Consider the following 13794-nt stretch of genomic DNA (forward strand, 5'->3'; position numbering starts at 1 on the left):
AAAAGGGGGGCTCGGGGGGCGAAGCCCCCCGCATGAAAGAAAGATCAACGTAGTATTTAAGATAAGTTGGGTTAGCGTTTTCTTGTGACCTTTAAGAGCAAACAAAGGGGGGCTCGGGGGGCGAAGCCCCCCGCATAAAAGAAAGATAAACGTTGTATTTAAAATAAGTTGGGTTAAGGTTTTCTTGTGATCCTTAAGAGTAAAGAAAAGGGGGGCTCAGGGGGCGAAGCCCCCCCGCATGAAAGAAAGATGCATGAAATAAGTTAGGTTAGCGTTTTCTTGTGACCTTTCAGAGCACACAAAGGGGGGCTCGTGGGGCGAAGCCCCCCGCACAAAAGAAAGATCAACGTTGTATTTAAAATAAGTTGGGTAAGGGTTTTCTTGTTACCCTTAAGAGTAACGAAAAGGGGGGCTCAGGGGGTGAAGCCCCCCGCGTGAAAGAAAGATCAACGTAGTATTTAGAATAAGTTGGGTTAGCGTTTTCTTGTGACCTTTAAGAGCAAACAAAGGGGGGCTCGGGGGCGAAGCCCCCGCATGAAAGAAAGATCAACGTAGTATTTAAGATAAGTTGTGTTAGCGTTTTCTTGTGACCTTTAGGAGCAAACAAAGGGGGCTCGGGGGCGAAGCCCCCGCATAAAAGAAAGATTAACGTAGTATTTAAAATAAGTTGGGTTAGCGTTTTCTTGTGACCTTTCAGAGCAAACAAAGGGGGGCTCGGGGGGCGAAGCCCCCCGCATAAAACAAAGATTAACGTAGTATTTAAAATAAGTTGGGTTAGCGTTTTCTTGTGACCTTTCAGAGCAAACAAAGGGGGGCTCGGGGGGCGAAGCCCCCCGCATAAAAGAAAGATCAACGTTGTATTTAAAATAAGTTGGGTTAAGGTTTTCTTGTGATCCTTAAGAGTAAAGAAAAGGGGGCTCGGGGGGCGAAGCCCCCGCATGAAAGAAAGATCAACTTAGTATGTAGAATACGTTGGGTTAGCGTTTTCTTGTGACCTTTAAGAGCAAACAAAAGGGGGCTCGGGGGGCGAAGCCCCCCGCATGAAAGAAAGATCAACGTAGTATTTAAGATAAGTTGGGTTAGCGTTTTCTTGTGACCTTTCAGAGCAAACAAAGGGGGGCTCGGGGGGCGAAGCCCCCCGCATAAAAGAAAGATCAACGTAGTATTTAAAATAAGTTGGGTTAGCGTTTTCTTGTGACCTTTAAGAGCAAACAAAGGGGGGCTCGGGGGGCGAAGCCCCCGCATAAAAGAAAGATAAACGTTGTATTTAAAATAAGTTGGGTTAAGGTTTTCTTGTGATCCTTAAGAGTAAAGAAAAGGGGGCTCGGGGGCGAAGCCCCCATATAAAAGAAAGATCAACGTAGTATTTAAAATAAGTTGGGTTAGGGTTTTCTTGTTACTCTTAAGAGTAACGAAAAGGGGGGCTCGGGGGGCGAAGCCCCCCGCATGAAAGAAAGATCAACGTAGTATTTAAGATAAGTTGGGTTAGCGTTTTCTTGTGACCTTTAAGAGCAAACAAAGGGGGGCTCGGGGGCGAAGCCCCCGCATGAAAGAAAGATCAACGTAGTATTTAAGATAAGTTGGGTTAGCGTTTTCTTGTGACCTTTCAGAGCAAACAAAGGGGGCTCGGGGGCGAAGCCCCCGCATAAAAGAAAGATCAACGTAGTATTTAAGATAAGTTGGGTTAGCGTTTTCTTGTGACCTTTAAGAGCAAACAAAGGGGGCTCGGGGGCGAAGCCCCCGCATGAAAGAAAGATCAACGTAGTATTTAAGATAAGTTGGGTTAGCGTTTTCTTGTGACCTTTCAGAGCAAACAAAGGGGGGCTCGGGGGGCGAAGCCCCCCGCATAAAAGAAAGATCAACGTAGTATTTAAGATAAGTTGGGTTAGCGTTTTCTTGTGACCTTTAAGAGCAAACAAAGGGGAGCTCGGGGGGCGAAGCCCCCCGCATGAAAGAAAGATCAACGTAGTATTTAAGATAAGTTGGGTTAGCGTTTTCTTGTGACCTTTCAGAGCAAACAAAGGGGGCTCGGGGGCGAAGCCCCCGCATAAAAGAAAGATCAACGTAGTATTTAAAATAAGTTGGGTTAAGGTTTTCTTGTGATCCTTAAGAGTAAAGAAAAGGGGGGGTCGGGGGCGAAGCCCCCGCATAAAAGAAAGATCAACGTAGTATTTAAAATAAGTTGGGTTAGGGTTTCTTGTTACTCTTAAGAGTAACGAAAAGGGGAGCTCGGGGGCGAAGCCCCCGCATGAAAGAAAGATCAACGTAGTATTTAAGATAAGTTGGGTTAGCGTTTTCTTGTGACCTTTAAGAGCAAACAAAGGGGGGCTCGGGGGCGAAGCCCCCGCATAAAAAGAAAGATAAACGTTGTATTTAAAATAAGTTGGGTTAAGGTTTTCTTGTGATCCTTAAGAGTAAAGAAAAGGGGGGCTCAGGGGGCGAAGCCCCCCGCATGAAAGAAAGATCAGCGTAGTATTTAGAATAAGTTGCGTTAGCGTTTTCTTGTGACCTTTAAGAGCAAACAAAGGGGGCTCGGGGCGAAGCCCCCGCATGAAAGAAAGATCAACGTAGTATTTAAGATAAGTTGGGTTAGCGTTTTCTTGTGACCTTTAAGAGCAAACAAAGGGGGCTCGGGGGCGAAGCCCCTGCATAAAAGAAAGATCAACGTAGTATTTAAAATAAGTTGGGTTAGCGTTTTCTTGTGACCTTTAAGAGCAAACAAAGGGGAGCTCGGGGGGCGAAGCCCCCCACATGAAAGAAAGATCAACGTAGTATTTAAGATAAGTTGGGTTAGCGTTTTCTTGTGACCTTTAAGAGCAAACAAGGGGGGCTCGGGGGGCGACCGCATAAAAGAAAGATAAACGTTGTATTTAAAATAAGTTGGGTTAAGGTTTTCTTGTGATCCTTAAGAGTAAAGAAAAGGGGGGCTCGGGGGGCGAAGCCCCCGCATGAAAGAAAGATCAACGTAGTATTTAGAATAAGTTGGGTTAGCGTTTTCTTGTGATCTTTAAGAGCAAACAAAGGGGGGCTCGGGGGGCGAAGCCCCCGCATGAAAGAAAGATCAACGTAGTATTTAAAAGATAAGTTGGGTTAGCGTTTTCTTGTGATCTTTAAGAGCAAACAAAGGGGGGCTCGGGGGCGAAGCCCCCCGCATAAAAGAAAGATAAACGTTGTATTTAAAATAAGTAAGGTTAAGGTTTTCTTGTGATCCTTAAGAGTAAAGAAAAGGGGGGCTCGGGGGGCGAAGCCCCCGCATGAAAGAAAGATCAACGTAGTATTTAAGATAAGTTGGGTTAGCGTTTTCTTTTTACCTTTAAGAGCAAACAAAGGGGGGCTCGGGGGGCGAAGCCCCCCGCATAAAACAAAGATCAACGTAGTATTTAAGATAAGTTGGGTTAGCGTTTTCTTGTGACCTTTAAGAGCAAACAAAGGGGGGCTCGGGGGGCAAAGCCCCCTGCATAAAAGAAAGATCAACGTAGTATTTAAAATAAGTTTGGTTAGGGTTTTCTTGTGACCCTTAAGAGTAACGAAAAGGGGGGCTCGGGGGGCGAAGCCCCCCGCATAAAAGAAAGATTAACGTATTATTTAAAATAAGTTAGGTTAGCGTTTTCTTGTGACCTTTCAGAGCAAACAAAGGGGGCTCGGGGGGCGAAGCCCCCCGCATAAAAGAAAGATCAACGTTGTATTTAAAATAAGTTGGGTAATGGTTTTCCTGTGACCCTTAAGAGCAAATAAAGAGGGGCTCGGCAAAAAAGAAATACTTAAATTTTGTTTGAATTAGTTGAAATGTGACAATATTTTCTAATCGAGTCAAACAAAATCCCACTAGCTGAGAGCTTCAAAACAATGTTTGGCGAAAGTATGTCTCTCTAATGTCTTCAAAAAGTCCGCGATGGCACATGTCTATATTGTCTATCTTTTACGGATAACTTACTAGGTATAAACATTTTTATGATAATACCGTAATAAGAAGGTAGCCGCTAGTTATTATTAAGTAGCAATTAGCAATAAGTACACGTTAAGCCACAAATGGCATGTAAAATCCGCCTACTTGAAATAAATTTATGTATAAATGTTAAAAGTATTTCATTATTAATGACTAAAAAGTATAAAATAAATTAATTGTTTAAAAAACACTATAAAACACGCTTTTATAATTGCACGTAAAAGCCAAAAATAAATTATGGATCGTTCAAGTTGTCTCTATTTGTGAGCTGAAGTTTAAAAACTATGTGCTTTTAATTATAATATTTGATTGTAAAAGCGTGGGGCGCTGGAACAGGAAAGACTTTCTTGTAAACAAATACTAATCCGAACTTCCTGGCGAATGAAGTTGCATAAGAACATAACGTTTACATATGCCGCCTAAGGGTTACCAAAGAGAACCAAAGATATCTCGTCCACGAACAAGAACTCTGCATCCTGTCACTGTAGACACTTTCCCCTTTTGTACTTTGATTACCGGAAAAAAGCGGCGTTCTAAGTGTCGGTGACTGTCGACTCTCCTCGCTACTAGCGCATATTTTGTCTGAGTTCGACAAACTGGTACCTACTTTGAACACTGACTTTTAATTGATTTGACTGTTTAATGTAGAACCTACTAGTCATGCTGCAACTCCAGTTAGCGCGTCAATCCGTGTAACCTTATCAGCAAGTTATACAAAAAGTCTTTCCTGTTCCAGCGCCCCACGCTTTTACAATCAAATATTATAATTAAAAGCACATAGTTTTTAAACATCAGCTCACAAATAGAGACAACTTGAACGATCCATAATTTATTTTTGGCTTTTACGTGCATTTATAAAAGCGTGTTTTATAGTGTTTTTTAAACAATTAATTTTTTATTTTTTATTATAAGAACAAATGACATTTCTTTTTTCATGATATCACGTCAATACACATTTTGAAAACAATAAATTTGTAGGCATCATCAGTGTAGTTATAATAGTATTTAATAGGTGGCGCTAAAAAATCGAGGTACGATTCTTAGTATCAACAAAGAGGATCGAGTATTATAGAGAGTTACTGTCGAAGTAAAATGTGTAATCAACTAATCACAATGCATAGACTGCCATCTCTTGACACAGGCTAAAACTTTTGAACCTCAGTTTTGACAATTTGACCCATATTCTTAGCTTGATATGTTTTAAAATGTCAAATATTAATAATATTAGCGCCATCTAGCTGAGCGTACCCCAAAGGTGTAATGCCATCTAGGCCACCGTACCTTTTTGTGTATGGTACTGAGGTACGTTTTTTTCTTAGACTTTATCTGTCTATACGGAGTTATATATGTCTTTGGTATGAAGTATGTAAATCCTATATAAATAATCCTTGTTGAGGAGTATGTTATTTTTCAAGTAAAATGTGCCCACGAACTTCCCTCTTTCCTTCGAAAAAGGGAACGTAGAAATGAACAAGAAGTACCTTGCCTTCAATGTCTAATCAAATAAAATCACCATAACACATAACGCCATCTAGTGACATTGAGGCGTTTATAACCCGGGTCTTTAATGGATCAGTTTTTTTAAATATAAGTAGGTGTATAAAAAAAGGAACTTGCGACTTCGTGGTAATTTTCGTTTATTATATTTGTACATCTCTGAATACAGATCTATTACCATACATATAGCGAAAATAATGTGATTATTGCATTGCATCTATTCTGTATGCATAATATATAGTACAGTATATGTATAGATTTTTAAAATAGGTACCTCTGTTAATTATTGTATAATATAATCGTACCTATTTACACTGAAACCACCTACAACATGCAATTTTAACAACATACTATAACAAAGTAGAGCCAAAATAGTCTACTATAACTATTTTCAAGATAAAAATATTCAATCTTTAAACATACCTACCTAAGATTATCTATAGGATAATTTTAAGTCGACATTACGCCTAGAACAAATATCGTTGTCGGTATGTTTGCAAATAAAATAAAATACTTATATAATTGTAAATTATTGCTAATGATGCGATTGCTTTTATAGTACTATAATTAATTTCGACTCCGGGCACACAATAGGAATTATTGGTTCAAATTAAATTAATGTTTTATTAATTCTGCTGACAAAGCCTTCAATTTAAAGTGAAATTTTCTTTGTTTCACGCACGACAAGGTCGATATTCGTATAGCAGATTAACGAGGCCAACTCGTACATTAGATGGCTTTGGTAATATTGGTGCCATTTAATGCTTGTTCAGAAACCATTTGCGGTCTAAAAGCGTTTACACAATAGCATTTTTTTCTATACTTTAAAACGTTAAAAACTGCGGTTAGAACATTACTTACACCCATATATATTTCCCGGCTCTATATGCTCTTTCAAAAGCTAGGGAACCCTGGAACATGTGCTATTAGAAACTGTTTACAAAAATCATTGATAGTTTAATATAATTAATAATAAATAATTCGTATAAGAAAACGTGACTCTCGCCAGGATTGCGACGAGAGCTGTTCATAATTTATATAAGTGAATAAAATAGTAAATAAGTAATTTAGTATGTAGCAGCATAGACTCTGAAAGTCAGTTCTTCAATGTTTTAGCCGCCCAAAGATATTCGAAACCTCTTTCATTTCATCGTAATTTAAGTATTTATTTTGACAAAACTAACTGGCATTTGTCTTGAAAAATATTAATTCGTAGGCGGCTAAGTTCTGGTAAATTCGATCTTTATGGACCTGACGGCTTAGTGCTGCCATCTAGTTAAACAACACATACATGAACACTTTAAACATGAACACTTGAATATTTAGTATACCATGTGTTGATAGATGGCATCGTGACCTCGTGTTGAAAATATAATAAGAAACGTAATAAGAAATTTCAGAAATCTACTAAATGTCAGGCGTCGTCGACTACTCTAAAAAGCTGCTTATATACATAATGAAATATTATGATTTTAATTACAATTATTAATGGAATGAAACTTAATCACAAAAGCTAATGATAATACAGAATACACTATAAGAGAATTAATTAAATTTTTATGAGTGCAAATAGCAAGACAAAAGGTGCGGTTATCTAAATATATAAAAGAAGAAGCTGACTGACTGACTAACTGACTGACTGACTGACTGACTGACTGACTGACATATCAACGCACAGCCGAAACCGCTGGTCCTAGAGATTTCAAATTTGGCACGTAGGTTCCTTATATAGTGTAGAGGAGCACTAAGAAAGGATTTTCCAAAATTCACCTCCTAAGGGGGTCGAATGGGGGTTCAAAGTTTGTATGGGGAAACAAGATTAGTTTGACTATTTTATTCGAAACTTCACAGGAAGATTCCTTAAGACATATGATTGAATACGTGTTTCAGGTTTTTTGAAAATTTAACCCCTAAAAGGGTGAAAAGGGGGTGATAAAGTAAAAAAATCAATATGGGTATCGTTTTTATGGTTTATCGGGTCGCTGATCACGATAAATACAACGTTTTAAAAATCTAATGAGGCGGAAGTGAAATATCATCTCCTCTGTTGTGGTGCAAAAGGGTTTAAATATAAAAAAAATAAATTGACTGACGGACATATCAAAGCACAGCCGAAACCACTGGTCCTAGAGATTTTAAATTTGGCATGTAGGTTCCTTATGTAGTGTAGAGGAGCGCTAAGAAAGGATTTTCCAAAATTCACCTCCTAAGGGGGTCACATGGGGGTTCAAAGTTTGTATGGGGAAACAAGATTAGTTTGACTATTTTATTCGAAACTTCACAGGAAGATTCCTTAAGACATATGACTTAATACGTGTTTCAGATTTTTTGAAAATTTTACCCCTAAAAGGGTCAAAAGGGGTTAATAAAGTCAAAAAACCAATATGGGTATCGTTTTTATGGTTTATCGGGTCGCTGATCACGATAAATACAACGTTTTTTAAATCTAACGAGGCGGAAGTGAAATACCTTCTCCCCTGTTGTGGTGCAATGGGGTTTAAATATAAAAAAATATATAGACTGACGGACATATCAACGCACAGCTGAAACCGCTGGTCCTAGAGATGTCAAATTTGGCACGTTGGTTCCTTATATAGTGTAAAGGAGCACTAAGAAAGGATTTTTCAAAATTCGCCTCCTAATGGGGTCAAATGGGGGTTCAAAGTTTGTATGGGGAAACAATGTTAGTTTCACTGTTTTATGCGAAACTTCACAGGAGGATTGCTAAAGACATATGACTAAATACGTGTTTCAAGTTTTTTTAAATGTACCATTTAAAAGGGTGAAAAGGGGTGATAATGTCAAAAAACCAATATGGGTATCGTTTTTATGGTTTATCGGGTCGCTGATCACGATAAATACAACGTTTTTAAAATCTGACGTGGCGGAAGTGAAATACCTTTTCCCTGTTGTGGTGCAATGGGGTTTAAATATCGAAAATAGCCATATGGATTTCTTTTTTATGTTTACTTCTGGTTCAAGAGATTTCAAATTACACGTAAGTTCCTTAGAAGAGCACTAAGAAAGGATTTTTCAAAATTCACCGCCTAACATGATAATTTGACAGGGACAGGAACAGGGACGGGGCGGGGCGGGGCGGGACGGGACGAGACGGGAGGGGACGAGCCGGAACAGGGATAAGGGTAGGGATAGGGATAGGTATAGTAATAGGGATAGGGATAGGGATAGGGATAGAAATAGGGATAGGGGAGGGACGGGGACGGGGAATATATATGGTAAGCGTGTTCAGTGGATACATGTAGAAGTATAATGCCCCGCTGCACCTTAATCGAAATAATTGCGGACAAATGTACCTACATAGAAACCTACGGATCCAAATGAAAATCTTATTTTTTGTATACGTTTGAATAAGAATACTTTTATTACGCGGGCGAAGCCGCGGGTAAAAGCTAGTAATAAAATAAAGTAAGATAGGAATTATTACAATTACAATTAATTTGTAAAGTAATGAGCACTCAAATATAACTAATATTATTGGTAAATTACAATTCTACATTTTAACCGAATAAAAGGCAAGACTTTATAAGTCCTTTATTTAACTAGGTTAGGATATTCTCATTATTTATTACTTCGTTTTTTTTGTGAATGTTGCAAAATGTTTCATTGTTTTCGTAAACTAAAAAATAAGTACAGTAAAAATTAAAGTTAATTCGGCAAAAAATCCAGATGCGTTAAGTAGCTCATAATAACCAATTCACAATTTAAAACTTACATAAATAAACAATATAAGGTGAAAGACTTAACATACTTCATCTGTGGTTACAACATATACAGAAAAATCATACGTTACTAACGGTGTTTCTATAATTATTGCAATATATTATTGTGATCTGTCATCTAACATATTCTCTAAGTTCTGGCTATTAATGCAACAAAATATGACAGTTTGAGCCTACGGTCAGGAGGGTTACCATGACGTGCTAAAGCCGTTCAGTTTAGGTTGAGAGAGAGGGACGGAGCTAAAGCATAGTTAATTTAGAATTGGTACGCGATGGGAGGAATCTTATACTATTAAACGAGCAATTCTTGTATATTTATTTATTTATTTATCTATTTATTTATTTATACCGACGATCTCGGAAACCGCTCTAACGATTTCGCTGAAATTTGTTATGTGGGGGTTTTAGTGGGTGAAAAATCGATCTAACATATCCTTAGGTCCCGGAAAACGCGAATTTTCGAGTTTTCACGCGTTTTTCTTCGCGCGCCATCTCGTGTGGAGTAGTTGTACTGTTGAGACAGAAGTCTTTCGGTCGATGTAAGTATTATTTACTTCAAAGACTAGATGGCGACACAGGTCAAGGCTAACACGAATAGAAAAATACACTGAGCTTTTGTGACGAAACGCGCGCCATCTCGTGTGGAGTAGTTGTGTTGTTAAGACTGAGAGTTCTTTCGATTGATCGATGTAGGTACTATTTATTTTCGAACTAGATGGCGACACAGGTCAAGGATACGAAACAGAACCGAGCGAAGCTCGGTCGCCCAGATATTTAATTTTTAAATGAAAAGAAAAAAGTAAACAATATTTTTTATTGCAGAATATAAAAGATCGTTTATTAATTTATAGCGTGTCACATATATTTCAATCATTCAGTATGTTTATGCACAAAATTACGGACTTTTCTGAAAATAGTATTCATCATCCTCTGAACAAGAATTTCATCCATCTTTTTTGTCTGTTGATTCCGTGTGGACCGCAAGGAGTGGATATTTTGAATTATTTTTCCACTATTATTTAATTGTCCTTTAATGAAATAATGATGTGGGCAATAATTATTGCCTAGTAGTTTTCTAGAAATTCAACAATTTAGCAATCATTAACCCAGACCAAGGGGATTTTTCACGTATTTGTTCACAGTGCATTTTCGCCGGTCAACGTCCATCATCAATAACTTACAAACGCAAAAAGTTAGATCAACCAAATTTCTAATATAGAGTTATCAACGTATTAAAATTAAGATGTGATTATCAGTTTTTTTTAATTTTTAAATATATTTTTTTTATTCGTCGCTAAACGCGTGCCAATACTATGTTAACTATGCTTTATGTAACTGCTATAGCTGTGTCCCTTTCTCTCAACCTAAACTGAACGTCTTTAGTACGTCATGGTAACCCCCCTGGTCGATATGAATTCTACACTATTAAGTATATTAATAAGTATTGTGCAGAACACATTCACTCTACACTTACAGACATCAAATCACAATAAGATACTCTATGTACAAACTCAAAATTGAACCCAGTTCTGTTGGCTCGCTGGAGTCGTCGCCTGTTGGCTCGGAGCACTGGAAATAAATAGAAACATTCAAATTGATGACATTTAAATATAAACCTAGGGGCAAATTGACCATAAGTCCCTATAGACGAGTACATCAGGGCGGCAAGGATGGCAAGATATTAAAAACCAACTAGGTGGCAGTGTTATATGATATGTATGGAGAAAGAGACAGCTAATGGTCACTGCAGAGTCAAGTCAAGAGTGGCCGATAATGAAAATCTTGCACTCTAGCATGACACCATAATTACATACACTTTAGTTTATCGGCGTGAGGTAATAAGGTAATATCTTTTTTAATTTAGGCCGTAATGGCCGTAAAATGACTCGAGTTTCCAATGAGCATACGCGTCCCACATTTCGAATGTAGAACAAGAATTATAAGTTGTCCGAACCGGATCTAAAAGACATCTTCCTCATACAGCGGTATCGCTTCATTCATTCGGCGGGTTCGCACTGACAGCACGAGAGCACATATTTATTACCGTGAATTGTGAACGATTCACTTTTCTTTTTGATCCTTATTGAAAAAAAAAATGCGAAAACCACGAATGACGTGCCACAGAAATAAATATGTGCAGAACTATTTTGAACAGCTGACCGAGAGCCGCCATCTCGATGAGCAAATATTCTCGGGCGAGGCAAACGTGCGCGTAGGAGCGCGGACGTTCACCTCGCGAGGCGTGCGGGCGGTGCGGGCCCGGGTAGGGGTGTCGTAATCCTCACCTAGCAGAGTTGTAATCGCCCCACTCGGAGCCGGCGGACGCGGACGCGGACGCGGACGCGGGCGCGGGCGCGTGCTGCGGCGAGGGCGGCGGCGGCAGGCGCGAGGCGCCGGCGCCGGGCGGGGGCGGCAGCAGCCCGCCGCCCGGCGCTGCGCCGACGCCGCGCCGGGGCTTCGCATCGGACCCGTCTTTTTTCTGAAAAGGTTGGGGTTCATATTTCTTAATCCGATTTAGCAGTGAATAACACGACATGTATCTTTGACGCTCATTTTGTATTTCTATAGCCTCGTAGCGCCCACCATACAAAATTTTTGCTAGCGAATTTTGATTCTTATTGTACTTGAGATTGAATTCAATTTCATTTGTTCGAAAAATTTTAGAAACAAAAGAGATTGTGAGTGTGTTTAGTAACACGTCCCACTTTGTCGGTTACCATTAAGGCGAGATGTACTTGTATCTTTATATGAATAAACTGACAAAGCGGCTTTATAGCAATCGACAAAGTGGAACGTTTTCCTGTGCACACTCACAATTATATTTTATTTGTTTACATGAAAGTTAAAATTCCATTGAAACCAAATGTACATTGGGCGCCAAGAGGATAAGAACTGTTGAGTGTTGCGATTGATCTCGAGAGAATCAAACCATAAAATAAAATGAGACATATTTTATCTTAAATTGTGTTCTGGTGTGAATTGACCATAAAAGGCTCATTTCTATGCCTTTTAGCATATGTCTAAAAATTAAACTTTCTTTATGTTACCTATACATAAAATGTCCTCAATTTAATATAGTTATAAAATCTACATCTCACCTCAACATCAAATAATTGGTTCTTTTAAGCTTAACTTTGAAAAATGGACTACTGATGTCAGACGTTGAAAATACAGTACTAAAAATGTGCAACAAAGAATCTTACAGTAATTTTCATGTTGATCTTAATTGTTTCCCCATCCTTGAAGCCAAGGTCTAGTTGCTGTGCGGGGGCAGCAGGGCCTTCCTGTTCTTTTCTTAGCCATTTGAAATGGTCTTGAAGGGCCACATTAAGGTCAAACGAGTCAGACCTGTCACCGAATCCTAGTCCAATGTAAGCACTGCGACCTAGAAAATTACAACATGTTACAACACATAAAAAAGGAAATTATAATTATTAATACATGCTTTCTAAAATATTCATACATACCATTATCATCCTGAATCTTGACAACAAAGTAACGCGAGCTGTCCGTCACAGATTCGAGAGCCACCCCCGGATATTTATCGATGGGGCATTTAGCAAAAAGCTGGCCAGATGTTTTATCTTCCAACTTCATTACCAAATCCTCCCCCTTCGAAACCAGCCTCATGCGCCCAGTCCATTGTGGCTCTTGCAGGTTCCAATCTGCTGCCCTAAAAAACACCCACTTTTTATCTAGCACTATAAAATAATTACGAATTCACAATTTAATTACATACCTATATCCTCTGTTTGTAGTTTTAGGGGGTATTTTAAAAACAAAAACTTCATTTTTTACGAGTAACACACTCTCGTATGTATCCATTTTAAGAGACGAATGAAATAATAAATCAACCTTCCATACAATAAACAAAGATTTGTTTCATTCGATCAATTTATTTTGGATATTTGGAAATACAAGTACTGATGAACTGACTGACGTGACGTGTTTTTTTTTTTCAATGCATTGGCATTATGCCCTCCAGCCTACGACTCGATCAATAGAAAATTTGTACTAGCAACATTTATATCTAACCGCATTCAATCCGTTTGTAAATATAAAGGCTAGTCCATACGGAATCGAATGATTTAACGTCGCAACCAGATACGTAGTATCTTCTTAGTAGTTTGTGGTCGCAACTTTGGTCGCGACAAGATTAAAGTAGTCGACAAACGACTCTTAACGAGTACGTGAAAAAATTCCATGGTTGCGGTGCTGTGCGGTCGTTGGGAAAAAGAGGAGGAGGTCGACGAAGAGATTTTGAAAAGATTTGAGCGACCAATGAATCGGCATGGCGTCGTCGAGTAGGATTTTTGTAATGTGATTGTAGTGATTCAATGCACTTTGGTGTGATTCTGGTCATAACTAGAAAATACTACAATTTGATTTGTTTAATAGTGTGTCGGCTTTACACTTGGCTTGCAGATTTCACTTTTACAAAAGCAAAAGATGCTGTCGCTGGTATTTTCTTTTGGAGACCATTTTTATGAGGAATATTCAAATATGACTAAAAAGTTTGCTAAAATTTGAAATTGGAGATTTGATCATTCCGTCTGAACTGGCCTTTATGAAAACCCTGTCATTCTGTCAATGTCATTGTCAAATCAAAAC

At 38.7% G+C, this 13794-nt stretch overlaps 1 protein-coding gene across 1 annotated transcript; it reads right to left on the bottom strand.

Annotated features, from left to right (window-relative positions):
- Positions 1 to 10513: 10513 nt before the first annotated feature.
- On the bottom strand, positions 10514 to 13131 carry LOC125228282 (NECAP-like protein CG9132). Its single transcript, XM_048132779.1, has 5 exons — positions 12923 to 13131; positions 12651 to 12856; positions 12387 to 12568; positions 11469 to 11662; positions 10514 to 10752 (listed from the first exon to the last, which is right to left on the bottom strand). Exons 1-5 carry the CDS (start codon positions 13006 to 13008, stop codon positions 10695 to 10697), a joined length of 726 nt encoding a protein of 241 aa, XP_047988736.1. The 5' UTR covers positions 13009 to 13131; the 3' UTR covers positions 10514 to 10694.
- Positions 13132 to 13794: the final 663 nt, after the last annotated feature.

Source organism: Leguminivora glycinivorella, chromosome 7, assembly GCF_023078275.1.
Source record: "Leguminivora glycinivorella isolate SPB_JAAS2020 chromosome 7, LegGlyc_1.1, whole genome shotgun sequence".
Classification (NCBI taxonomy): domain Eukaryota; kingdom Metazoa; phylum Arthropoda; class Insecta; order Lepidoptera; family Tortricidae; genus Leguminivora; species Leguminivora glycinivorella.